The 27,536-nt window shown below is 38.9% G+C and overlaps 2 protein-coding genes across 3 annotated transcripts in view; both read right to left on the reverse strand.

The window, feature by feature from the left end:
* Positions 1–8,593, reverse strand: part of LOC108503307 (pancreatic alpha-amylase-like) — a 10,105-nt gene extending 1,512 nt beyond the window's left edge. Inside the window, exons 1-8 of the mRNA XM_017827169.1 lie at positions 8,539–8,593; positions 6,394–6,530; positions 4,730–4,876; positions 3,254–3,451; positions 1,812–2,042; positions 1,304–1,428; positions 379–478; positions 61–172 (exon numbers count right to left, since the gene is read on the reverse strand). Of these exons, the coding sequence (XP_017682658.1) occupies positions 61–172; positions 379–478; positions 1,304–1,428; positions 1,812–2,042; positions 3,254–3,451; positions 4,730–4,876; positions 6,394–6,530; positions 8,539–8,578 (1,090 nt within the window). The 5' untranslated portion in view covers positions 8,579–8,593. The remainder of the gene's footprint in view (positions 1–60; positions 173–378; positions 479–1,303; positions 1,429–1,811; positions 2,043–3,253; positions 3,452–4,729; positions 4,877–6,393; positions 6,531–8,538) is intronic.
* Positions 8,594–10,737: 2,144 nt separating this feature from the next.
* On the reverse strand, positions 10,738–24,938 carry RNPC3 (RNA binding region (RNP1, RRM) containing 3). Of its 2 annotated transcripts, XR_001876799.1 has the most exons (16): positions 24,640–24,938; positions 23,609–23,656; positions 22,362–22,480; positions 21,676–21,756; positions 20,802–20,913; positions 20,270–20,338; positions 19,481–19,629; positions 18,483–18,608; positions 17,456–17,592; positions 16,499–16,660; positions 16,241–16,335; positions 16,102–16,160; positions 15,525–15,657; positions 14,553–14,625; positions 11,173–11,900; positions 10,738–10,973 (listed from the first exon to the last, which is right to left on the reverse strand). XR_001876799.1 is itself a non-coding variant. In XM_017827214.1 (15 exons), the coding sequence occupies exons 1-14, from the start codon at positions 24,928–24,930 to the stop codon at positions 14,566–14,568; spliced, it is 1,641 nt and encodes a 546-aa protein (XP_017682703.1). In that variant the 5' UTR covers positions 24,931–24,938; the 3' UTR covers positions 10,738–10,973; positions 14,553–14,565. The 2 variants fall into 2 exon arrangements, 1 of the variants encoding a protein (XP_017682703.1); XM_017827214.1 differs by lacking the exon at positions 11,173–11,900.
* Positions 24,939–27,536: the final 2,598 nt, after the last annotated feature.

Below are 27,536 nucleotides of genomic sequence, written 5' to 3' on the forward strand. Positions count from 1 at the left end.
GAAGCAAAAGCAACTGCTTTCACTTAGTTTTTTCTCCCACAGTGTCCTACTTTATCTGACGCCAGCGATGTTCACAAACCCAGTCGTTGCCACAGGTAGTGTCCTCATTGATTGTCACAGGCTTTATTGAGCCATCCGAGTTACTTGGGGGTCCAACCCAGTCATTGATGTCCTGTAATTCAGAAGTTTATAACTTCTTACTGAAAATGCAGAGAGCCTCTTGGGAGAGAAAAGCTAGATGGAGCATCAAATTTTCACCAGCTAGATCCAACATGGCCCAGTGAAATCCCTTAACACACTGAAATGCGCTGGACTACTTCTAGGGCCCTGCTCTGGGCCTTATCCACCACAAATGCATCGTCAGCATTGCAGGCTTACCTTTCCATCAACAAAATATCTTGGCCAGCGGAAACTTGACATCACACGTGTGAACCCATACGGATGGGCCAGCATGAAACCAACTGCCATTTTATAGAGCCTGTTGGTGGACAAAGCAAGTCATGAGACGTGCAAAGAGAAACATAGAAAAAAAAACAAACAGACAACACTGAGCTCTTACCCCCAAACCCACAAACTCAAAATAACACAACCAACGGCCACAAACCCACGCGGGGCCACAGGAAGGGCCACAAAGAACAGGCACAGGCCAGAAGGAACAAACCCACAGACTTCGCCCCACAACCCAGCCAAAAACACAAAGAAATGCAGAAACCCAGAAAACCGTACTAAAAAGGCAAACACACACAAACAACAGAAAAGCCAGACGGACCATAAAAAGGCCACCAGCTAGACCCAACACGGCCCAATGAAAGCCCCCAACACACCAAAATACGCGAAACCACTCACACGGCCATGCCCAAAGCACTAGCCACCACAAATACACCCTCAACACAACACAATTACCTGGCAAACAAAAAAAAAACTACGCCAGCCGAAACAAAAAACAAAAAAGGAAAACCCATACCCATGAACAAGCATGAAAACAACAGCCAATACACAAACCAAGTAGATGGACAAACCAACCCACAAAACGGGCAAAAAAAAAAATAGACAAAACAACACCAACACAACAGTGAACTCGTACCCCACATCCAACAAAGGCAGAATAACACAGACACAGCACCAATACCCAAGCAAGGCGTCAGCAGTATCAACAAAAAACAGAGCTCAGTCACAAAGCACAAAGCCCCAACCAGCTCCCCAGCCCCAAGCCAAAAACAAAAAAAACACGAGTTAACCAGTCAACCGAGGGATCCAAGGTACCACAGAGAAACAACAAAACCTCCAGACCAACTTTAGCTACGCCAGACTGAAACCAGCAAACACCCGCATCACAGGCCCCAGCCGGACACAGTATTCAAACACAAACAACAAACCAAGAACAAAAAACAACACGACTGAGAGAAGCGCAAAACAAAAGTCAAGAACCTAGAAAACAAAGAAAAATCCGGCCACAAGTTATTATCCAAAAGAGAAAAAAAAGGAAGTGAAAACAGTTCAACATAAACCAACACATTACATACACAAAAAACAACGCAAGAAAGTGTATCTCAAGTGAAAAAACCAAGCCAAAATCACAAAAAAACAAAAACAACTCAAAAACACGACACAACAAAGAAACTGTAAAGGCAAATGACAGAGTGGCAAAGAGGCAGATTAAAAAAGCAAAATGACTTATACAAACAGCAAAGCTCAAAAAAACCTCGGTCCAGGCAAACAAAAAGGAACACGCACTGCAGGAACGAGGAAAGACGAAGCCAAAAAAAAAACAAAAGACAAAAACAAAAATAAAGAAAAAAAAAAAAGATTACCTCCTGGAAAATGAAAGGTTTAGTTCCTTCAGGAAACCACGTAGTATTTAAATCTTTCAGCTTGTCCAAAAACGCCCTAACATCCCCAGGCCACATGTGCTTGGCAGCATCAATTCGGAAGCCTGCTACACCAATGTCAATGAGATGGTTCATGTACTCAGCCACCTTCGAGCGCACGTAGTCCTTCCCCAGGGCCAGATCCAGAAGGCTGACCAAGCGGCAGTCCCGGACCTGGGCAAAAATTCTGAAATGAAGCATTTTTCCCCTAATAAACTAAACATAGTGTTCTGCCTACATTTTGAATTTTCTTGCCTATGTTACAATGCCAAATAAAGCATTCACTAGCCTTTGTAAACCAACCATATCTTTGCCTTGGACGGGTACCTTGGACAGTCATCTACACAGACGGAGCATTAAGAAATCTGCATTTACCCAATTTACACATTTGCAGGTGCTGAAGGATTAGATTATATTATATTACATTTATAATCAGCTTTTTAAATGCAAGTATAAGGCATTTTACTCAGTACAATAATTTCTTCTCTGATATATGAAAGATTTCTAGAAATTATATTCCTAAATATTTTCAAAATCTCAAGTTACTTTAGCCTTCTAAAACATTAAACTGTAATTTCCTGTAAATACAAAATGATGGGCACTGATTTTCATCAAAAGAATACTTTAAACAGACACTGAATATACTGAGATGCTTTTTCTAAGAACACTCATTATGGGTTTCCATGGCTATGCACATCTTCCTGGAAAGAGCAAGGTGCATTAGTCTATCTTGCAAACTGAACTAAAGAACAGTTCCTTTAGAACTTCTTCTGTCATTTCTCCAAAACCCCTTTCCCCTCAACTTAGATTCAGGAAAGATCAAAGGCATTTGAAAGGCATAAGACATTATTCAAGAAAAGTAGGTATTTATTTTTAGAAGATAATTTTTTATTCTTTGGTAGTTATAAAGTCCTGACCTCAAAATCTAACACAGAGGAATAGATACACTCCTAGGAAATATCTGAACAGAACGTCAATTTTCAAGATTTTGGCATTACTATTTTCCTTAAAAAAATCCTAATCTCTCTTTTCTGAAATTGAGACCAAAGAAAACTTCCAATTACAATAAAAGGCAAAAAATAACTCTTACTTTTTTTTAAACACAAAACTCCCACACAAGGTAATTGCTAAATAGATTTTATGAGCTTTAAATTGTCTTTATAAAGTACCTAAGCATATTTGTCTAAATCTGAAACCAAGCCATTGTCTCAAATAGAGCTATCCCTTTAAGAAGTGGTGTTCCTGATAGCAACACTAACATCTATTATTAATTTGGATGGTTTTCTATGAGGCATTTTGTTTTAAAAAATGTCTGACTGTAAATGAGAGCAGAGAAACCACAGCACAGGAACAGACGTACATTAAAATCATAGTTCTAGGTTTACCTGAGATATATCATGATAATTCTCAATGTCTCCACTTCTAGATTTACATTTACCATCATTAAAGTCCCAGCCAGAATATGGCACAGCTGGAAAATCTTCAGTCTTTGCATTGAAATAGCTTCCACAAGTGGCATGGTCACCAGCACCAGCATTAGCTCCACACATATGGTTGATTACTGCATCCACATAAATATATACCTAGAGAATAATATTCACATAACAATTTGAGAAAGCTACTTCCCACAGCATAACTAATTAATGTTCTCTCTCCCATACCTCCTGCCTCATCCCCCTAAATATGCTTGATTGCTTCACCCAATATTTTATTCAAATTATTTTTCTTTTATTAGCATACAGCAATGGTGATACAGCATGCAGCCCTACAAACAAGCAGATAACATTGCATTCATTTTTTAAAATGGTAGAAAGGAGGATCCTGGAAACTTCTGACCTGTCAGTGTCACCTCTGTGTCTGGGAAGATCATGGAACAGATCAGAAAATCATAGAATGGTTTGGGTTGGAAGGGACCTAAAAATCACCTAGTTCCAACCCCTTGGCCATGTGCAGGTAGACCTTCCACTAGATCGGGGTGCTCAGAGGCCCATCCAGCCTGGATCCTCCTAGAAACTGTGCTAAAGCACGTGAAGGACAAGAAGGTGATTTAAGACAAGGAGCACAGCTTCACCCAAGTCCTGTCTGAGTAACCTAGTGGCCTTCTATGATGGAGTGACTGCATCAGTGGACAAGGCAAGGGTTACAGATGTCATTAATCTGTACTTCTGTAAGGCCATTGACACCATCTCCCGCAACATCCTTCTCTCCAGATTGAAGAGATTGAATTTGATGGGTGGGCTGTTCAGTGGATGAGGAATTGGTTGGATGGTCATATCCAGAGGGTAGTGGCCAACAGCTCAGAGTGTCAGTGGAAATCAGTGACATGTGGTGTCCCTCAGGAATCCATACTGGGACCAGTGTTATTTAGTGTCTTCATCAATGACACACATGAAGGGATCGAGTGCACCCTCAGCAAGTCTGCAGATGACACCAAGTTGACACACCTGAGGGATGAGATGCCATTCAGAGGGACCTGGACAAACTTTAGAAGTGGGGTCATGGGGACTCTCATGAGGTTCAGCAAGGCCAAGGGCAAGTCTAGACTAAATATAGGAAGCTTTTTCACAATGAGGGTGGTAAAACACTGGCACAGGTTGCCCAAAGAGGCGGTAGATTCCCCATCGCTGGAAACATTCAAGGTCAGATTGAATGGGGCTCTGAGGAACCTGATCTAGTTGACGATGTCCCTGCTTATTGCAGGGGGGTTGGACTAGGATGACCTTTTAAGGTCCCTTCCAAACAAAACTATTCCACAAAAAACCCCACCATCTTCACTCCAGTGCTACCATGTCTTCCCTTCCAAATTACTGCTTGTCTATATCCTTGCATTGTTAACACCAGAAGGTTTTCAAAGCACTTACTCCAACATTGTTGCACCTGGTCACCATGTCTCTAAATTCAGTTTCATTTCCAGATCGTGTGCACAGCTTGTAGCTGACAGGTTGGTATCTTTCCCACCATGGCTGCTTGGGGTCAGTAACAATAACATTTTCATTTGGAGGTGAAATCTGTGAATAAAACAATGGCACTTGGTAACAGGATACTGATAGTGGTTAATTTGTTTGCCCATGTTAGAGAAAGAACATAACCCATATAGATACTCAGTATCCTCTGCTTACACTGAAAATAAAAGACTTAGGCCTGGCTTTCAGCAGGTAGAAAAATACTATAAAAATTAGGTCCATGGACATAGTGTCCTAATAGCTTTTGTTACTGCAGGTCTCAAAGATTAAAAAAAAAAATATCTGAAATCAAAGAATTAGGTCAGCAGATATAGGATCAGGAAGGAACTGACTGCATAACAACTGATGTAACATCCTGCTCTTAAAACTGATCCAACTTCCCATTTTTGTAATGTTTTGGATAAAAGCATTCTTGATGTAATTTTTGAAAGTTTCCAGGTGAGTTATACCTCTTCCAAAATTTTGCAGACTCTCTTCAGGATACTTTTTAGGCAACAAGCTTTTGCTGCTACCTCCAAGTCCTCTGAGCACAACCACTTGATCCCACCACTTTTCAAAAAGATCCCTAGGCTGCAGCCTACTTAGCTGCCACAGCTTTGTGACCATCTCAGCAAGCCATCATCTGAAAATCTTTCTTTCTGAGACACTGTCAAAGAATGGCTTAAAAAGATATATAGGCATATACCACAGTCTGAAAAATCAGTTTAAAAATCAATCAGGTCTGTGTGTCTGGAAAGAAGATTGCAAAGAAAAGCTGTTATTATTCGAATATTACGGGAGAGTTCTTAGTCAGGCCAGCTTGCAAACTTCTGGGCTACAAGAGACAGGTAGGCTTCTCACCAATTTTTCCTGAGCAATCTGACATGCAAACTGAAATAGCTTAATAAGTGTCAGCTCTCCAGCCACACTACACCACCCATCTGACAGTACTGGTTCTACAGGAACATGTCTCTGTTGTTCAGACAGAACAGACTCACATAGGCACACCCCCACCAGAACCTGTGTTCAGTTCATTTCTGCCTGCTCACACCAGGTTCCTACAAAGAAGGGTCTCTTAATGGCTTACTGTGACACTTCGCTTAACAGAGAGAAACTTGCCAGTTTGGGGGAACACAAATAGCAGCCTTTCATACTTAATTATTTAAACCTTCAGCACTTTGCTATTCTGAGAGCCATTTTTTCAGTCATAGTTCTATTTTATGTTTATCTAGCTCTTAAGAGCTTCCCTCGATTTAAATAATATCAAGCAGATAAACATAGGTTACTCTTCACAGCAGTAAAAAAAAAAAAAGATTTAGCCAACAATATGCAATTCTAATTCATCTAAATGTAATAGCACAGAATGCAAAATGTGCACTTTGGAACAATGAAATAAAGTCATGCTTTCTCAATGATAGCTGAAGAATATATCTGTCAGCATTTACTACTTCCATTACCAATTTCTATTTTTCTTTCTCACTACCTGTCCTTTGAACATTTTGAACAAAATTGAACATTTTCTCTGAAAAACAAATTATCATCCATGTAGCAATTTTACTACCTACTGATAGGAACAGACATACCTGAACTCCTCCAAATCCATTAGGAGCTAAATAGCGTTCACACTCCAGGGCAATATCCTCCCAGCGCCATTCAAAGAGATGCACAATAGATGTCCTCTTAGAGAGGATGTGGGGGTTGTACTGCCCCCAGCAAAACCCTACAATTAACAGAAGAAAATAGATACCCATCCTGTGCTCTGTGATCAGCTGTGCTCTTCCTATTACCTATTTATGTTCCTGCAAGAGGGTAAAGTACACATTAGAAAATACACATTTAAAAGTAAATGCCCACCTCTGGCACTATATTTAACTTGATTGTCATTTTGTATGAGAACTGGATTCTATCTATGCTATATCAACCTCCCATTCTTACAGTAACTTTGTTTTCCTGAAGTTACAACTAAGATGTTGATAGGCTGTCTCCCGTAAGTTGTATTTTTATTAGTATAAAGCCAAAAATGACCCCAAAAGGCAAAAGAGTTGTTATATAAATTAAAATGGATATTTTGTTTCTCATTTTAATCCCTAATATTTTACATTCCTATTTATCCTTGAGAGGCATCTTTTTTTCAAAATGGCATTACTATGACTTGCCCATATTTAGACAAGACCTTGGAGAAGCAGAATATTTCTTATTGTGAGTTGTCACAAACCCCCACATATTTTGGAGGTCTAACATGGGTGTCTGTCATTCATGATATTCATGACACCTGCCATCCAAGCAACTACCCTAACCATGGAAGATCTCTCAGACACAGAAATTATTATAGCGACTCAAAACCAGAAATGCTCATGTCTAATCTCTGTACATTTGTACAATTTCTGTGGAGATACTGTCCTCCCAAAGGACACAAGGCAATGGCAGACATTAGAAGTGCTGTGAAGCTCCATAATCAAGAAATCTTCTCAGGGCCAAGGTACAGAGTTCTGCATACGAAGGAGCTTTCCAGAGGAGGAAAATCAGCTGGATTACCTTCTGATGAGATAGGCTAGGAACTCTGTTTCCCAATTCATATCCTATTTGTATTTACCTGTGGACAAACACAGAAGACAAGCTTTATATTTAAATTGCCTCTCCTTTTTCTCACCTAAAGAGATACAGTCTGTAACAAACCAGAAGTTAAACAACTATCAAGGTTTGCATTACTCTATTTAGAATCTTGTTTCACACTCTTCATGTTTAGAAGTTGATTGTTACTTTCCTCTTAGGAGTTGTTTATTATAAAAAGCTACCTTAACACAGAAACAACACAGGGCAAAGAGGGAATAGGGAGATTCCTAGGTGTTGTTATAGGGAACACCAAACACTTCACAGAAGGTTTAAACATGAACACAAGGGCCTTCAAGGTTTGCTGCATGAAGGAAATCAGTGCCTTTCCTGATTTAATACACATTTGCGAATGCACTGCTGAAAACTCCAACCTGCTATGATACAGATACCCAGGCCAAAGTTTATATCAAATCTTCCACGACTTCCACAAAACGATCCTCAATTTTGTTTCAAGGAAATGATAATTCATATCCATTGGGCAGTAGAGCTGCACTCTTTGGAGCAAATTCAAGCACAAAATACACCAGTTTATATATAGTACAGAATCTGCTTTCCAGAGCCTGTTGCTATCAGTTGTCACTATTCTTCACAAGCAGATAGAGTTATTTAGAATCAATAGCTTGGTATATTTAGCTTGCTTTTCTTCTTGTGAACAAAATAATTTTAATGAAATTATTTCCTTGTAGATCTTTGGTAAAGTATACAGATAAATTTCAGCCACTAGCAGTTGTTGCGTGCATCCATTTTCATGAAAAAATGCTTCTTTGCCCTGATAGGAAGAACATACATTAACAGAAAACGAGCTAAGAAGGTTTGATTTTCTCTGATGAGAGAAGCCATTTATCAGACTGGCAAATTTTACTTACAGCAGTAAGTACATAAAGCATTAAATTACACAAAGCAGTAAGACTAATGTACTTTGACCCAACCAGTTCCAAGGCCTGACGCTTGAAGACCCAATGTTGTTTTTCATTTCTTTGAAATAGATACATGGTTGTTCTAACTTCAGTACAAGTAATGATAAGACAATGAGGATGTTGAAATCCCCACCACATTCTGACAGCTCTGGCTTCACAACGCTTTTGAAACTTAAAAACTAATAGGCCTGTATTCACCTATGGAAGAGAGCACAACTGACTGGACTTCAGAGAACATGCGAGAAAACTGTCTCTGAAGAGCACTATTGCTGTCTTGGACAGCATGAGATCTCAGGTCACCTTGTCTTCTGGGTTAGTCTGTGCTGTGAAGCTCAGCTGCTATCTCCAACACACCAGCAGCAGCATTTACATTTGCGAGAGGTCTGACGCAGGCCTGTTGAAGCTGTTACAGGACAGCAAAGCAGTGTCCCTGTCACTTCGAGTGGCTCCCCACAGGACTCCCCTCACCAGCTCGGTGTTTCGCACAGGCGAACCAAACCCCGCTTCGGCCGCTCCCTCCAGGGCCCGGCAGGGGCAGCGCCGCCGGCCGCGAGAGCGCCGGGCCGGGTCAACTTACTCCCCGAGCTCCCCCGGCCGCGCACACCCCGAGAGCAGCGGCGGAGCCCCGGCACCCCGTACGTACGTGCTGGGCCGGCCCAGTCCCGCACCCACCGCCCACCCGCAGCCCCGCCCCTTCCGCCGGGACCGAGCCGGGCACCGCACAACTGCGCCAGAGCCCCGGGGGAGAGCCGAGCCCGCCTCTGTATACCGTCTGTGCTGGGGATCGCTATTTGGGATTTCGTTTGTTTGCTTTTCTTTCCCCTGGAATGCTAGTTTTGTTGGCCACTGGTTTCCTAAAGTAGCTTGCCTTGCTACTGTTCCTGTTGTAGGCCAAACACTGCAGCTCCTACCCGAACTAGCAGCTTCTGGCAGAAGGTTATATATAGACATGTTATATATAGACGACCAAATACAACTGTTTACTTTAGTTGTGGTTTTGTCCATTCTCAGAGAAAAGAAACATTTTTCTATGACTAACTCCATTAGTTACTTTGTATGTCAAAGCCACTCTAGCAACACTAAAGTAGAAAATATCTAAAAGTTTTATATTACACATGATGATGTCGATTCAATATAAGATTACAGTCTGGAACATATTCTTGAGATTTGGGAAAGGAAGGCTCTAGGGATATACAGTTATTGCATGCCTTAAAAAAGTATTTTTGTCCTTGAGCACAGCACCACCTTGCTGTTACCCTACTTCACTGCTTTGAAAACTCACTTGCTGGCCTTTTATGCACTATTTTAATAACTTGCTCCTGTACTTGTAGCTCAACACGGGTGTCAGGACACACTATCATAGAACCATAGAAACAAAGCCCCAAATACAAACCATCAGCAGAAATAGGTATACAAAAACCCAGCTGACTTAAAGGAATGAAAGTTTTTCCTCCTGACTTCCAAAAAAATATTCTCTCAACAAGACTGCAAAAGTTTCCTTGATAGTTTATGAGTGTAAGATGGTGGACATCATGTTTAATTTGTATTTTACTTTAATAATTAAAACCCCATCAAAAATACAGCTTCGCTTTATTCATAATGGAATGGCCACAGAACACACACAAAAAAATTAAGCTACTTTTTTCTCACTTCTAAGCATCATAAATCCTTCAGCCACTCTCATAAAACTTCTCTCAGTATATTTTTCCTGGTCTACAAGTCCAAAAACAAGTAAGATAAACTAACAAACAACTACACAGTCCACATGGGAATGCAACAAATAAGCTAAAAAAGAATTCCAGTAAAAGCATTTTATAGTAATATGATAAGCCAATTCATATGGAAAGAACCAGCAAAGATACACTTACTTTGGTCCAGCCATCATAACTAGTGATTTGGACTGCCTGCAGCTGAAATGATGACAAAATAAATCTTTTACACGAGCCAGTTACTAGACCATCAACCATGACTTAGTATTTTATGGAATAACTTTAAGTCCACTAGACTGGACTCCCTACTGCCAAGTAAACATCATTTCAATGTTTCCCACATGGTTTTAGACAGTTACAGTAATCTGCGAAATATGTAAGAAATCCTGCTATGTGACCTCCATAGCATTTATTGTTATTAATCAGAGTTCAACAGGGCATTTACATAGGTTTAACACTGCTTTAACTGCTACTGTTGTTTTAATGACTTCAGTCTGACTACTGACATTTTTCAAGATGCAGGTGAACAATGGAAGTTAATTACTGAGTAAAACAGTGCCTAATTTCACAGTACAAATTCATGTCGGTGCACTAGTCCTCCTGCTGGTTCCAAGACAGGAAAAAGATCCGTCCCAACTCAAAAACCCCACAATAAAAGCCAAAATGAAGAGAGAAAGGCAAAACAAAGAGAAAGGAAATAATTTATTAGATTTCACAAGAAAACTAACATACATTTCTCATATAAGTCTTGTGACACTTTAAAGATGTGGAATCTTTTAGACGAGAAAATTTATAGTCTGCCAATTTATAGTCTGCCTTAAATACTTTAGAAACGCTACTACGCACAGTTCAAGAGTCCTGACGATTACACTGCTTCTTCCCCCAGCTTGATAATACTTGAAAGAGATGGAACACAAAAGGGACCTGGAACATCACAAAGGCATGTTAAAAGTAAGAACAACCAGAAAACAGCACTGTTATACTTTGTTTTGACAACTAAACTGAAAGATGTTAAAGTATTTTAAGAAGTGCTTAATGTCTGAAAAAAATATGACTTAATAGATGCAGGCTGTATTAATTTTAAATTACAGAAAGTTAAATAGTAATGTAGTATGAAACCCACAAGAAAATGAAGTCACTGGCAACAACACTACCTCAATGCAGAGAACAATCTAAAAAAAAAAAAACACCAACAAAAAGGTAGCAGTGATTAATAGTTGAGTATTAGTTCAAATACTTCATTGCAAGTTATTATTAATTTTTTCTTTACTCAAAAAAGACATAGTAAGGAATGTATAAACTGAATCAACTACAGATTGTTTCTCATATACCAGGATAACAGTAATCATCAAATGATCTAAATACCTGTCAACCCCTTAATATTAGGAATTGCTCTGCAACATATTTTAGCCAACATATTAATATAATAATATTTATTTAAAGAAAAACAAAGTGACACCCTCAGTGTGAGCTCAGCACAGCTCCACATACATCAGCTTGTTTGAGCTAGAACTGTTTCACTAAGGAATGGGACCACAAATTAGTAAGGTATATGACCTTTGAGGAAAAAGGTGGAGGCCACCTTTTAAGACTAAGAACCTTTAATGTGTCTATTCACACAATACAGAAAACTCATTGATTTCTTTTTTCCCCCTGAAAAAGCATCTTTTGCTTTTCAAAATTACCAGATTAGCTCAAGCTTTAAACATGTAAACTCCTCCCCACACCTACTCTATATGAAAAGTTAGATGTAGTTGAGTGCTATGGGAAACATTGCACAAAAAAAGGATACAACAAGAAAGGATACACTCTGCATGACAGTATTACTGCAGTATTTACGCAGGAATGTTTCTAAAGAAGAACAGCAGAATGTGGTTTAATTTTACTTGATTCTCAGTATTGCAGACACATAACTTTATGCTACCTATCAAAAGCAAATATGCTTGTTTGATAAAATACAGTTCTGACACCTTATGAGATTTAATGAGGGCTGATGGATCCACCAACACTAAACTCCATATTCAAAAGTAAATACATTTTTTGTAACTGGAACTACTAGGATACCACCAGATTTTTCTGTTTCATAATTCTCCTTCAAGTCTTTGCCATCTCACAGATTCACTTTTTTTTTTCTCCATCAGGTCCAAAACCCAATCACATTTCCATTTAATGCTGGCTTTCAAGTCACTTCTTCCTAAGAAGAAGCTGGAGAAGTCTCAGCATCAGATTCTTCTACATAACCTTTCTCCCAAAAAGTTGTATTTTAGCTACAGGAAAAACAGTCACCCCAAATACTAACTGAACTTTCTGCCAGTCAATCAAGAAAGATATTTCAGCCAGCGAGGAGTTACATAGTATTTTTATAAACCATAGGTATTATCTTCTCCACAAAGGATAAAATCTCTATAGAGGAAATTTTAAAAACCCCAAACAAACAAAAAACCCCATGAAACACAAAACCATAAATCAGCATCCACCATAATGTTCCAGTAGGAAAAGGAAAACATAGTCAAACAGAAATAGGGTTCCATTTCATCATTAGCTGGGAAATCAAACAAATGTTTTCAACTAAACCTCATGGATCCTTACAAATCTGTATCATTCTAAACATTCTGTGATTGCTATGTACAAACAGTCAAGCTAAGGGAGCAGTTCTGCCCATGGTACATTGAACCAATGACACCTGCAAGATGGCAATTCAGGTAAGACTTTCAAGTGCACAATTAAGTCTTGCATAGTATGTTTTTGTTCACTCTAAAAAATGCTTCTGAGTTGACCATCAACATAATTAATAACCAAGTAAGCACTTTGTTATTTTCTTCATGGAATTCAAGTTTTTATCATGTTTAGTGAATTCAGAATTAATGTACAAAATCAGTTGCAAAGACATGGAATTCCTAAAAAGAATAAAAATGCTCAGTCTTCATCTATCAGGCTTTCCAATAGCTAAAATGTTTCAAGTTTCTTTTTTGAATATCAAGACACTTAGTAATCTTCTTATTAGATGCTAGATAAAATATAAATACAAGTTTTTGCTAACAAAGCAGGAGTAGGAAACAAGACTGAAACTGTCTCATCAACACTTGTTCCTAATAAGATACTTTAGCCACGGCTCATTTCTCTTTTCCATGACCAGTACAGAAGAATGCCTGTAAAAAAAATTACTTTTAATTTTACAAAATATAGATTTTGCAAACCACAATCAGTTGTACGAAATAGGAACTTCTAAGACCAAGTAGTATCTCAGATATGAGGGAAACAAGCTCAAACATAATCTGATTAAGAAATCCTTAGGACAATGGATACAACAAGGAACATACAATTAACATAACTGTTGTAAATAGAAATACTACCCTCACAATAACCATTCTGTGGGGTCTCCAACCAATTTGTAAAAATCAAAACCAATTGTTCACATCCTTTATTTCAAACTTCACATTTTCTTCAAAGTAACAAGGATCAAACCTCCAGATTAAAAACAGATCATGGATTAAGTAGAATGCTTCATAAGCACTCAGCCTAAGATTTGAGTTCATTTTGTCTTAAGTGGTGGCATACCCAGAGCAATCCCCAACTGTAACCAGTGAGTAGTTCAATGCCCTTTAAATTTGAACTCGTTGATCTATCAGAGGGTGCAGCTTGAGAACTGAGCGCTTCTTATTCTTGCATCAGTTACTTCACATGAGAATTTGAGAGTTCACTATGCAAATGTTTTCAGGCCATGAAACCCATCACAGTTAAATTAGAGCTCATTTCGCTTGAGTTAAAAGGAAATAGAGTAAGCAGTAGTGAAGTAAAGCTACATCATAAGAAATAATAGCAATTACTTTCTGCTATAAGTTACTTTCCCAACATGTTATGATGGGATAATAATGCCAAAAATCAGGACCTACGCATTCCACAAAGGAAGTCTTGATTAATGCAGCATTAAGCAGCATGTTCTGACAGAAAATCCTTCACTAATTCAGATAAGTTTAAAGGATGCTGCAACAGCACTAAGATCTCATCTTCCAAAGTTAGCAAAGCCAAAGGTCCTTTACAGCTAGCAGAAGTTCATTGCTGGAACCAGTTCTTCAGCATCACTTTACTCCTTCCCTTCTATCCCTACCATTGTAAAGAGGCAACTCTTTTCAATACCAAACCCCTGGAAGATTACTAAAAGGTAAGTGGTCCAATTCCACATAATTATTCTCCTTAGCTCCCCAGATTAAGGATTAGAGAAACTGACAGGTACCCTGTGAGATCAGGAGCAGTGAAATGTCAGTCTCCGAACTGTTAAACAGAGGAAGAAGCAACGTTTTAAACTCACACCAATTATATACCTTGCACTCTGTTTTCCTCATATAAGCACACATTTAAGAAAAGAAAATTGTATGGAATGTTTCCCAGTATTCCTAAATAAGCCATTAAAGAGATATTACATAAAAACAAACAAACGCACACGCTAACAAAAAAAATCCAAGCCTAATTATTTATTTTTATTTTCAGGCAGAGAGTCCATACCTTGTGCAGTGTTCTACTTTTTCCTTTTCCCTTCATTGGCATCCTGTTTTGGTCTAGCTGAACGAGCAAATTGCTGAGATTCTGTTAAGGACTACAAGTGTCTGTGATATGTAGAAGCCAATCAAGAAGAAAAAAAAAGACTACTTCTGCAAATCACAGTCTAGAAAGTGATCTTTACCTGTGAATCAATTCTACTACAGTATAAAGTACTATAACAATAGTGTCCATTAGTCAAAGATTAGGACCTCACCGTTACACAGTACTAAAGTTATTAAGAGAGACTGTCCAAGAGTTTGCAATACTAAGTAAATAAGGAGAACTAACTGGAAATAGGTTTGGTGCAGAGTAACTACAGAGGGATAAATGCTTGATATCTACAATCTTCCATCCCAGCATGTTAATTCTGTAACTTTGATGTCTCAGAATTTAGGAGGAAAAAAGGTAAAAGGAACAGAGGTTGGGATAAATGTGAGCACAAAGAAAATGAAACAAACTATGAAACATTCAAGTGAAAAATAAGGAAAAATTTACAGACAAAAAACAGTGCCATGCAACTAAAAAGTGACAGTTCCAGCTGGAGACCCAGTGTAAACAGAGACAACTGACCCCAATAGGACAACTGAACCCCCAATTATGTTCTTAATTCTGCAAACATAGGCCCAACCAAGTCAAAAAGCTTGTATTTAATTTAAATACAGAGGTCATACAAGCTAAATTATTTTTGGTATTGTCTTTGCAGGATCGGAGGTAAGACCAGAGAATCTTATTGTCTTATATTATCACATTTACTCTCCTATTTTAGAAGAGGTGCCTCTATTTTTTTTTCAGCTACCATAAAACTAACAATAGTACACTGTGTTATGCTGACTGGTTTTCTGTGTTTCCTCTTTTGTAGAACACTATGACAGCAAAACAAGAGATTGACGGACAGATTACAAAGAATATAATGTAAATGTTTGAAGAAAAAGATACAACCACCATGGGTTTTTCAAATAAGACATATCCATTTGCTTCTTTTAATGCTTTAGCAGCTGCTTTTTCATTAGGAAGTCCAATGAAAGCCTGTCCCTTCATACGGCCTTCTTTCATCAAACGTATATCAAACCTAGAGGCAAAATGGAGAATTGGGAATTACTCAGGTTTCACAAAACTTTCATATTTCACAGTAAAAATGTGATTCTCATGCATCAAATTGGAGAAATAGCAGAAACAGGAGAAAAGCCTACAAGTAGGAATGATGTCCTTGGAGACCATTTTGCCTGGGGGAACCATTTACTAAAAAGTAACATCGGACTGCAGGATGGCAAATTGGTGTGCAGTACTACTAAACAGGACATGCAAAATGACCAGATACACACAATCATCTACGCTGTTTATAAAACAATTCTATTTCTGTACTTCAGATAAATGAAGATTTTCAGATGAAACACATTTTTTCTTTATGTAGAAACATAAAAAACGATGACTAGTTCTAAAATCACAATTTTCAACAGTATGGTAGAAGATAACATAAGAAACTTAAATCTAACCAAGTACCAAATGAACTCACATATTTCGTTCCACTTCTGACTGGAAGTCAACGTATCTTCCAAAAATGAACTTGAGATCCTGAAATTAAAGTGTAGGTATAAGAGAAAAGCTAAGAAAAAGCCCTTTTGGATAAATATTTGATTTGCTTGTTTACCTACCTTTTCTTGGACTTGTTTAGCTAAATTCTTCACATATATTCTGCAATTTGGATCACCTGGTTCATAGTTTTTGAAAACAGAAAATTTTTCCATTTCTTAAAGAAGAGAAAAAATAGAGAATGTTTTAGTTCGTTTACTTCACATATTTGCTCAGTACATAAAATAACTTATCATCAACTAAGAAAGGAATTACTTATTTAAACTATTTGTTTCAACAAATCAAAAAGGTATTACTAGATAATACATTCTCAGTTATACCTTCTCTAGAAAGTCTGTTTTTTTCTAGATCCTTTCTAGAAATAAATTCTGATGGTATTTCATCATCCTCCTCTTCAGTTTCCATTTTATCATTTGAGCTAGGAGCTGGGAAAATCCTTCCAAAGCCTGTATTATTGATTTCTTCTGTGGTTGCAGAAAGATCTGAAATTTCAACACATTATTTAAGCAGTTTGTATGTTTATTCACAAGAGGATCAAGAGCAAGCAAAAGAAGTATACTCCTTTTAGTAATATTTTAATATAGTAGACTTTGTAAAGCAGTTTGAACACATCCTTCAGAAAATTAGTCTTAATCCCTGGTTTGATAAAAGCACCTGCTCTATATGGTCCTATAAAACCCAATGTACTACAAACAAAAGCCATGGCACATGCTAGTTAGCATAAAACAAGCCTTCCTGCTCAAGCCTGTATCCCTTTCAATGGTTTAAAAAACCTGAATATTAGTATAAAGTACTAAGAAACACAGACTGACCATAACCCTATAAAAAACCATCACATCTCATTGCTATTATCAACCCAGCACTATTATAGCAGATAATCAGTGCACCACAGAGAAGGACTTGGCAATCACTTGGATGCTGCTCTCTAAGAGCTGGAAAAGGAAAATCTGAAATTAGCCTGATATATTCATTTACACTATAAAATACTGAGAATGCATTTGTAACATTTGCTAAAAACATCTTAACATTTAAAAAGCAGTGCAATTCACCATAAACCTACAGAGCACATAGGAGAGAAAGAGACCTTTAAAATCCTCTGTATCCTTTACAAAGCTTGTAACATGGGAAAAACAGCAAATGCAAACATGACACAACTTGGTGTTGAAAGCTCCAGTACAAAAGAAGAAAAGAATTTCCTGGCCTAAATTTCACCACCTTTCTACACATTGAACCCAGATGATTTTAGTATTAAATACATTGGAAGTACAAAGTCTTACCATTTTTTTCTTCTTTTTCTGAGCTTATCTGAAGAACAGCTGGGATGTCAGTACTAATATGAAACTCTATTTTTTTATGACCTACATGATGTGGCTGCTCAAAGACATCTGAAGGTGACAGTGTAGCGTGCAAATTACTGTTTAAAACAACAACATGTTAATTAAAGGTTCAGACACTGATGCATGCATATTCAAATCAAGATTTCTTCCAGATGTATTTTATGCTGTTGTTTACCACAAATACACGTGTTCTCCATTTCATAAATCTCACCCAACACAGTTCAAGTTGATCAGAACACAAATACAGTAGGTATTGCTAGGAATGGGAGCAAAATCAAGAATACATACCACATACCACATTACAAGACAAACAGGCATTTATTAAAAACTTTAGCAGTTACTTAAATATGAAAAATAACTGGCTTTGCTGCTGCTCTCACCTAGTGTAAAAAAATATACCACATTTTAAAAAAATATAGCAAATCACTTGGAGGAAGCAGGTGGCTATTACGAAAAATGCATTCACAATCACTCATCACCACACAGAAATACTACACTGGTGACTACTGTGCCACAGAACTGCAGCTCCAAAAACCAAACTTATCTTAAACCAAGTCCAGTATCATAATTTTATTATAACTTTTTATTTTAAGAAGTATTTAAAAAAATAGACCCAGATTGCTTCTGTCACAGCTGTGATACAGAATTAGTTATTTTTTTTATGAAAAGGAATTTTTATTAGTTTGATAGCAAGAGAAACACAGAGCTTGAACAGGCACACTTTACAGATTAAGGTAGTTGAGCAGACTTTAGTTCAAATTACAAGAAAACTTGGACTTTTTGAGCAATAAAACCAAGCATGAGGATAAGGGAAGACCATCTTCCCTTCATCTGCCAAATTCAGCTATCAGTGAAGAATGCTTGTTTTAAAAAAGCAACACTAAAGCAAACATGATGCAGAGAACACAATTTAGTAAAAGGAGTAATCTTCTGAAAAAGTGACAAAACCCACAGAAAAAATACAAACCTGTGGGGAGTACACACAGGAACATTCAGTAAGTCTTTAATTCTTTGCTTTTTTCTAACACCTCGTCTCTTTGTGTTTATCGGTCTTTTAGGCTGAAGGGTTGCTAATTCCATCAACTTGGTCATTCTATTTTAACAAAAATAAAAAACAAACCAAAACAAAGCGGTTTACAGTTTATTTGAAAATACTCATTATGAAAACCCTTCTCCTCTCCTTAAAGCCTTTGAAATAGAACTTTCCAGAATATGATTATAAAACTAGGTACCTTAAAAATGAAACTACACTAATAACCTATAATTGTAACGAGGTCAATGATGCCCTTCCTTCCCCAAGCATGCTCCTAATTAGGACACTGAAGCTGTAATGAAAGCTGTGACACCCCAAGCTGAACCTTAATTTATAACACAATTTCCACTCAACAGGAGTGCCTTTTTCCAAATGCATGTCTCTTTCTGAATAAAGCATAGTGACTTTCTGATTTACTTTTCAGTTTGAATAGCAAATAAAAAACCTGGTTTATTAATTTTAGTATGAGTTTAAAGATTAAAAAAATCCCACACCTATGATGCAATTTAGTCCCAAAACTGCAAGAGCATCGTCAGCATACAACCTCCAATTATTAATATACGATTCAGGCTGAGTAGTTAATTCAGTAAAGATATGGAACAATGAAGAATTCAAAAAACAAACTAATGCTTCCTTGTAACTGCACTGTGGGGTTTTTTTTGACATGAGAACAAATGATAAATTGCACACCAATAGGCCGTTTTCCTTTTCTTACTGCATTTAAAACAGCACTGTCCTTCTGTTATTAAGTTGATATGGAGTTTCTCTAAGCACCTAGAAAGATTTTTATATACTATCTACTAGATACTATATCTATGTACTGCAAATGTTAAGAGAGATTCCACCACTTGCTGAACTAGAAGCTAGAAGAGTAAAGGCACCCACCACTTTAAGTGAGCCCAAAAGCTTGCAAATGATTGCAAAACACATACCTCTCCTTTTCCTCATCATTATCACTTTCATATTCCGATTCATCTCCACTAGATAGTTGCTCTTCTTCCTCTTCAGGCAAAGGAGGCTCTTCAGGAGGCAGAGGTGGGATTGGGGGAGGTGGCACAGGCACTGGTAAATACTCTTCATACTAATTATGGGGAAAAAGTTTAAAAAAGTATCTAAACTTTGTAAGAAAAAAAAAAGTGTGTACCTTCTTTTCCTTTACTTAATAAAAACAGTCAAAGCAATAAATTATAATACGACAAGAAGCATTTTCTCAAAGTATGCTTAGAGGGATCTAGATGCTATTTTGGTAAACCACATTATTATTGAAAAACTTTCCACATCCAAAAAGAAAATGTTGCTGCTTTCTGAAGCACAACAGTGAATGTTTTAATTCTTTTAAGTTGAGGTGATAAGAAATATGGCAAACTCATGGTCCTGGGTTTTCACCTTGCACTCAGCTTTAAGGACTTTCCTGAGAAGAATATAGTCAAAAAATACAGGAGGAGGCCTAAGCTCCAAAGCCATCTCAGTTTCTACAGCAAGCCAACAGTTTGAAACATTCTAGTGCTACTGTCATATATGTGTATTTATTTGTTCTAAGTACAGTCAAAAAGATTTCTTTAGAAGACCAACATGCACATCATACCCAGTGAAATGCAGTAGTATTTGCTATCCTCTAGAGATTTCTCCAGCTTTTAGAACTTAGATCTCCTACCATATTACTGACATTTTAAATTGTGAATCACTTCTACAGTACTTAAAACATATATTTAAAAAGTTACCATGGGAGGGCGAGCAGTAATCGGTCCAAAGGGTGGAGGAAGATTCATTTTATTCATTAGATGAAGTACCTGAAATTATTCAAAATAAGCAAGGTTTCCTTAAACAAATAAGTGACAACAGTTCCTTGCTAGGTATCTTAGCCAGTAACTTCTGGCAGCTGTAAATCAGCAGAGTTTTAATGTTAATGAACAATGTGAAAGCCTCCACCTGAGACGCCATACTAATGGTAAATAAAAGCAACACCCTAAAAAGGCTAATCAGAAAAGTAAAGCATCTTCTCAATTGAAATTCCAAGTACTCAAGTCACATCTAATTAGGAAGAGCATATCCAGTTAAGTCTTCAGTAAGCTATCTCTGGTCAATAAAATCTTATTATCTCAACATGGTAAAAAATTAGGATTGATTAACACTGTCACAGAAAAAGTAATTTATTATTTACTATGACAAAAATAATTATTTCTGTGCATAACTGAAAGAGGAAAAATGAGATTTGATTTTTATACTTAATTTTGTTTCCTGTTTTTTACTTACCTGGACGTAAAATTTGGGCACGCTTGCCAAGGCATTTGCTATATTGGCTAGAATTGCACTTGAAGGTGGTGGGTACAAATATTTGAGGCAGGAATTGATGGGAAAGGTGAGGCTGAGGAAAAAAAAACAAGACACTTTAACACCCCTGCCACTGGTAACACTTAATGATTACTAGAAGCTTAACTATTCATTACATCTGAAGCAACACTGAAATATTATTATTTCCCCAAGAACAGCTTTGGGCCCCTTACATTGACTTTAACACCAGGGAATAGGCCTCAGTGCATGAGAGACTTACTGGGCTGGGCACAATGAAAGTATCAACCTAAGCAGAAAGCCTAAGTACACAGAAACAATCAAGCATCCAAAACCAAAAGCACAGCATAGCAGGCTGTACCAACATCATAAACTCAATACTCAGAGTGCTGAATTTACTAGCCTCCAAAAAACTTGTTCTTCATGTATGCAAAAATGCAAATGGCTGGGGGGGTGAGGGGGGGCAAAAAAGAGGCAGCGGCATCTGGAAAACCAAAAATCAGTAGTACTCTGCTGTTAACACTGGGACAACCTACCCAGCCCTCAGACTCCTCCTGAGAAAACAATGCATAGTGCTAGAAGGCTACTGTGCAATCCACAACTTCATGGCTCAAAGCACCAGTCACTACTTGACTGTGAGGATTCTAAACTTGAGGAATTGAAACTTCATCTTTAAGACAATTCCTACAGCTATGCCTGTGGAATAGTAGCATACTATTATAGTATGCTACTATAGTAGCATATTAGAAAACAAAACTATTGTTCAACAGTACATAACACATTTCAAAATAACCTGTAACAGAATAAAATAATTAAGACAAATAAAAAAAACACTAACCCATGGTTGGGTGCAATTCCATTCTCTATTTTAACACAGCTTGGTTCTACCTTCTCTTCTTCTTTCACTGGTTCTTCTGAACTGAAAATTAATTTAATCTTAATTAAAAGAGGGCTAAATTTAAATGCTTCATGTAGTATGCAAAATAGGCATCATCTATTAATACTAGAAATTGATTAACACAGGTATTTTTAACATCTTTATCAATGGTATTACTACAGCCATTATCAATGCTTCAGAATTAATACATGTGGACAATTATTGTAGCCACAGTCTTCTAAAATAAGTACTTATGCAGATTTAAGTAAGCCTCCCTATATTAAAACACTCCTGACTTCAATCTACTCATAGGAAAAGAACTAAAATGATTTCATGCTGTTCAGAGACCGTATAAATTCAAAGGTATTAAATTATTGATTTGTTCATATTCTAAGTAACTTGAAACCTCTACTACAGTTGTTTTAATTAAACACTATCACATAGCTTTTATCACTTAGTTACATATTCCAGAGGTAATGACACAGGTCTAATGTGAGGAACACAGTCACTTATCTGTGGATCTGAACCTCCCTGTTAACACTTCTTTGTGGTTACAATTTTTCCTTTGAGTTAAAAGGACTACCAAAGTATCATGAATATGGAATTTCCTCTCCTTGACCACAATCATAACTATATTACGCACATACCTTTTACACTTCTCTGAGACAGAAGGCTGGCTAAGGGCCTGTACACTCTCTTGCTCCTTCGCAAATTCAACAACCAAGGTGTGACCTAAAAGTTTCAGCTGATGCAGCCTTGATAAAGCCTGCAAGTAATTACAGCGGAGAAAAGAAAGAAAAGGAAGAGGAAAACCATGAGAATCATTTTAAAGCATAACTGTTTCTCCTTTGATTGGTAAATTAGCCATAGGATGCAGTCCCAACTGCTTTAAGCTCCGTCTGTGCCACTATGGACACAGGCAGTCCTGCACTGTGTTTGCCTTCACAGCCCTGCTTTTAGCGCCTCTTTCTTGCTGGCAGGAAGAGACAAAGTTGCACAGCCAGAACCACGGCAGAGTTAGGTCATCTGAACACAGTGGCGGGACTCCAGCCTCAACAGTGATACTTATTACACAGACTACTACATCTCTGTGATTTCAAGTAACCAGCCTCTTGCTCATAAACTACGAACATACTGAATTCCGCTAGTAACAGCTGGGAATTTTAAGATCAAGATTCTTAAAAGTAACAGTAAGAAGATCCAGTATTCTACAAGTCCAGAACACAACAGGCTGCTAACAACTGACACAAGCAACCTAATTCACCTCACACAGTCTTTGTAACTTTTTGAGTACTCCTCTGAAATGTAGCCAAAAAAAATAGAAGCAATGCAAAAAAAACAAAACCCAAACACCAGCGCATAAGGCGGAAGTTCTAGACACAGGCTTATTAGCAGACTAGTATTTAAAAAGCATTATTAGCATTACCTTTCTGGGATCTAAGTCTCCTACTAATGTGGTAGTTTTCTTATCAAAGTTGGCATTCAAGGCAGCCTTGAACTGTGTACATCACTAGGGAATTTTATGGCAAATATGTAATTATGCAGGAAACAAGAAAATTAGGTTTGGTTTAGTTTGTATATAAATGCACATACATCCTTGATAGGGCCCAGTTCAGTCTCAGCTCCTCTAAGTTTGCCATGATCTATGTGAAAGGTTGGATCAGATGACTTCCACAAGCAATTTTCAACTCATCTTTCTTAGGTATCTGCTGAAGTGTTCATTTCATCAAGTCCTGCAAGCGAACCCTGAAACAGAACTCTAATACTACATTGTGCTGCTTTGTTTTTTCTAGCACTGAGTACTTACTAGATGACGTGCAAAACATTTTAGAGCACAACTGGCAATCCAGAAAAGTGCTTTGCCAAACCATTCAATAACAAACTCAATACAAACCTTTGCAGCTGCATTTTCACTGGGAAAGGTGGCAAAAGCAGTATGTTTCTAGAAAACAAGCAAAAAAAATTACTATATATAATATATATACATTATACTGCATTCAAAAAGTTGAGATTGCATGTAAAATATATGTCCACAAGAAATTTGAAAGCTTCCAGACAGTAGTCACCTAACTCCCATATGGAGCAAATGTGAAGGACTAAAAACCATTTTTCTTAAGAATTTAAGATATAAAGCTCCTGCAGTCAGAAATCAAGACAGGAATTCAGCTGCTTGAGGAACACAGGAGAAGCTTTTTTTCTATAAGCAAAAGCCATCCTAAACTGCAAAAAAGTACATATGGATAAAGAGGTTTAATCCTCTTTTCCAACAAGAAATTTATTTCAGCACCTCACAGTAGCACATTTTCATCAAAGCAATTTCCAAAATACTATTCCTGCTACAAAAGTTGTAACTATTGTTGTGTTTTGAATGGTTTCTAACTAACATTTTCTTCTATTTTTTAGGTTTTAAAAGGATGCAAGCTTTTCAAATTAAATCAAAGCCTCACAGAATACACAGTCCGTCTCAAAGTTATATTTGTTTTAACAAACTTTATTACTTCACCTTGCCACTACGTGATTTGGTACCCAATATGATTGTAACAAAGTCAGTATTTTTGATATCCTATAAAGAAAGCACGACCCTGACAGAAGATGCAGACATCAATTATCTGTAGCTCTGCAGGAATACAAGGCTCTTTCCGAACAGCATCTGTCACCAAACAGATACGACCGTGTTATTTTAACTTGGAAAAAGAAAAAAATCAAATAGAGATTTCTACAGACACATCTGTGAAAGTGCGCCCCTACACCTGCAAGAGGCCCCTCTGCACTGCTCTTCCACAGCCCCATCGCTAATAGCCAGCGAGGCCGAAGCCGCGGCCCGGGGCACCCTGAGCCCGCCGCTCTCCCGCCCTCCCCGCGGGGCTCCCCGCCCGGCACACCGGCTCGGCCCCGCTGCGGCCTGCCTCGGGCCCCAGCCCTTACCAGCCGCCCGTGGTCCGACAGGACGCGCACAGACACCGCCCCAAAGTGCTGCAGCAGATCCTCCTTCTCCGCCGCCGTCAGCTCGGCGGGCAGGTGCCGCACCAGCAGCGTCCGCCCCCGCCGCCGCGACACGCCGGGGTGCGGCGGAACAGCTCCCGAACCCGAGACACCGCTGGAGTGAGGCGGGACAGCCCCCGGGACACCCCCTAGACCCGGGACACAGCTGGAGTGCGACGGGACAGCCCCCGGGACACCGCCCGCCCGCAGCTCCGCACAGCCCGGCGCCGCCATCGCAGCGCGGGACCGGCGCGCGCAGGGCAACTCGCGCGAGAGCAGAGGCGGGGCCTGAGGCCTCAAGTCTCGCGACACTGACACAGCCCTGGGAGTCGGGCGGAGCCACGCGCGGCGGGACCGGGACCGGGACCGCGACCGCGACCGGGACCGGGACCGGGACCGCGACCGCGACCGGGACCCTTCGGTTGGGGTCCTGTGTCCCCTCATACACACGGTGTGCCCGAGTCACATCCCAAAGGATGCCCCTCACACACACAGTGTGCCCGAGTCACGTCCCAAAGGATGCCCCTCACACACACGGCGTGCCCGAGTCACGTCCCAAAGGATGCTCCAACGTGAGACAAAATCCTCCCGCCCCAACAGTTCAGAGCTTGTCCTCAGACAAAATTCTAAGCTGAAGAGAGTTGACGGACCAGCGAGCTACTGACACCTCACTGGGACAGTCATTAACCTGCTGCCCTGGTGTCTGGGCAAGGCAGGCGGTGTGGTGGAGCACAGCCCCAATGACAACCTGGGACGGATCCCAGGGCGAGCAGTGAGGACAGAGGCAGATCGCAGCCAGTAACCACTGCAGCCACAAGGGCTGCTCCAACCCTGCCTTGCTTCGGAGGGCGAAGGTGGTGATCTCAAAAGGGGGGGAATCCCCAACCTTGACTGATGAAATCTCAGGTTTTAGCGCATCTAATTAGTTGTTTGCTGGCTGGCAAAAGCACCACATGCCTGTGTCACTGTTGCCACTGGCTGTGGGTCCCACAGAGCCACTCGCCCGATGCTGCTGTGCAGAGCCTGCAGGCCCTGTGCTGGGGTGCACTGAAACCACCACAGAAAAAACATGTTTGGAAGGCTATGCAGTGTACCTGCTGAATAGGGAATGGCTGTTTCTTGCAGCTTTCAATAGAAAAAAAACAAGGGCTTCAGTCCATAAAGTCTTCAAGGCTCCTTCTGTTTCTTGAAGAGTCACGACGGACCTGGCACCATATGTGCAGTACACCTGGAGGGTCTTAGGCTGTGCTTATTTCATGACTGAACACCGGCAATCTGGGAAAAGATCTGGCCATAGTGGGTGGTCACAGGGATCTCATTCAGTACATCAGATGACAGTCCAAGTTCATCCAAATGAGTTTGGGAAGGAGTTGGCTGAAAAACAATCTTTAAAAAGGATCTAGGAGAAAAGCAGAAATTTAGGAGCAATTTCTTACAGGATCCATTAATGCATTTTTGTTGCTGTTATTAGGATAAGCTGGAAAATATCTATGAACTTGGAAACAGGTGGAATAATTAACATAGCGTGCAAATAGGGCAGTGTACTTTCTCTCTTGATAACACCAGCAGTACTGGTTTTTCTAAGGCTGTTAAAACTTTAAAAGTAACACTGACCAGCCTAGCCAGCTCTCTGTGTGACTTGTGGTTTGTATAAAGTCCAGAAGACTTTCTGGGATATGCTGGTCAACATGCAGTTGTAGCAGATGGGAGGATGAGGGTTGCAAAAGCAATTCTGTGGTGGCTGTTCTGCAGCATCCTGTTTAAATTGGCCTGACTTTCAGTTCACTCCTGGGTAATGACTTCAGACAACTTCTCATGCAGCAGGTCTGTGAAACTTGTAGGCAAACCAAACTTCCCTGTTTCCCTTCTAGTTCTCTAGGTACATTCCAATTATTAATCTGCACATCATTCGCCAGATGGGGAAATAATTATATAACTTGAAATATGTTTTCCTTTCAGAACTAAGAAACACTGTTCTCAGTTCCGCTCAGAAAAGTCTGAGAAAAATATGTACTTTTTAATTACATTGAACAAGTGACAAGAACAATTTCATTTGAAATAATTCTGATATCTGATGGCTGTTCATCCCTCCTAGTACAGAATCCCCCACAAAGAAAGAGAAAAACTCTTTTAAAGTCTCTTCACCCTGACAGACCAGGCTGCTGAAGATGAACGTCTCTAAAGCAGAGGTTTAACAAAGTATCATGCAAGTCAAGGTGATAAAATTGTGTGTGTGATTTTTCTAAGATGCAGAAAGAAAAAAAAAACCTGCCCTTTCTCTCCCCCTCATGTCAACAGGCAAAATAGATGACTAATATGTTATTTTCTTTTTACTTTCCAAGATTAAAATTTCCAAGATTTAAATTTATAGATTCTTGAACAATAGAGTTCTTCAACAGTAGTGCATCGTGGTTTTGTGCCAAAATTCATGGTTAAGTTCTTTGCTTATACAGAGAGAAATTTCAATGCAAGTGTTTTAGTAATACTAGTATGAGTCAGAACTACAGACTCATTCAGGTTAAAAAGGAAAGAGATCCTTTTGCAGCAATCTGTAGTCTAGTCTTCTACTCAAAGCAGGGTCAGCACTAAAATCCAACCACATCACCTAGTACTCTCTCCAGCCTGGTCTCAAAAGGCCCTAAGGGTGAAGATTCTATAGCCTGCATAGACAAGCTTTTCCATTCCTTAATTAACCTCCTAGTGATTTTCTTTTCTCCCTTTCTATCCATTTGGAACTGACAGTATTTACATAAATGTGTTGCAACTCCATAAAGACAAAATTTCAAATTCCAATTAAAATTTATTATGTTGGTAAGAAATACAAGTTTGAAAAAAAAAAA

Source organism: Lepidothrix coronata, unplaced genomic scaffold (genome assembly GCF_001604755.1).
Source record: "Lepidothrix coronata isolate B3197 unplaced genomic scaffold, Lepidothrix_coronata-1.0 Scaffold136, whole genome shotgun sequence".
Taxonomy (NCBI): domain Eukaryota; kingdom Metazoa; phylum Chordata; class Aves; order Passeriformes; family Pipridae; genus Lepidothrix; species Lepidothrix coronata.

Excerpts from the sequence above, each read along its gene's own strand:
- RNPC3 (XM_017827214.1), bottom strand. The coding sequence starts at position 24,930 with ATGGCGGCGCCGGGCTGTGCGGAGCTGCGGGCGGGCGGTGTCCCGGGG. Across the intron at positions 23,657-24,639 it reads TGTCGGACCACGGGCGGCTG|AAACATACTGCTTTTGCCAC; the intron begins GTAAGGGCTGGG and ends CTTGTTTTCTAG. Across the intron at positions 20,914-21,675 it reads GGAATTGCACCCAACCATGG|CCTCACCTTTCCCATCAATT; the intron begins GTTAGTGTTTTT and ends TTTTTTCCTCAG.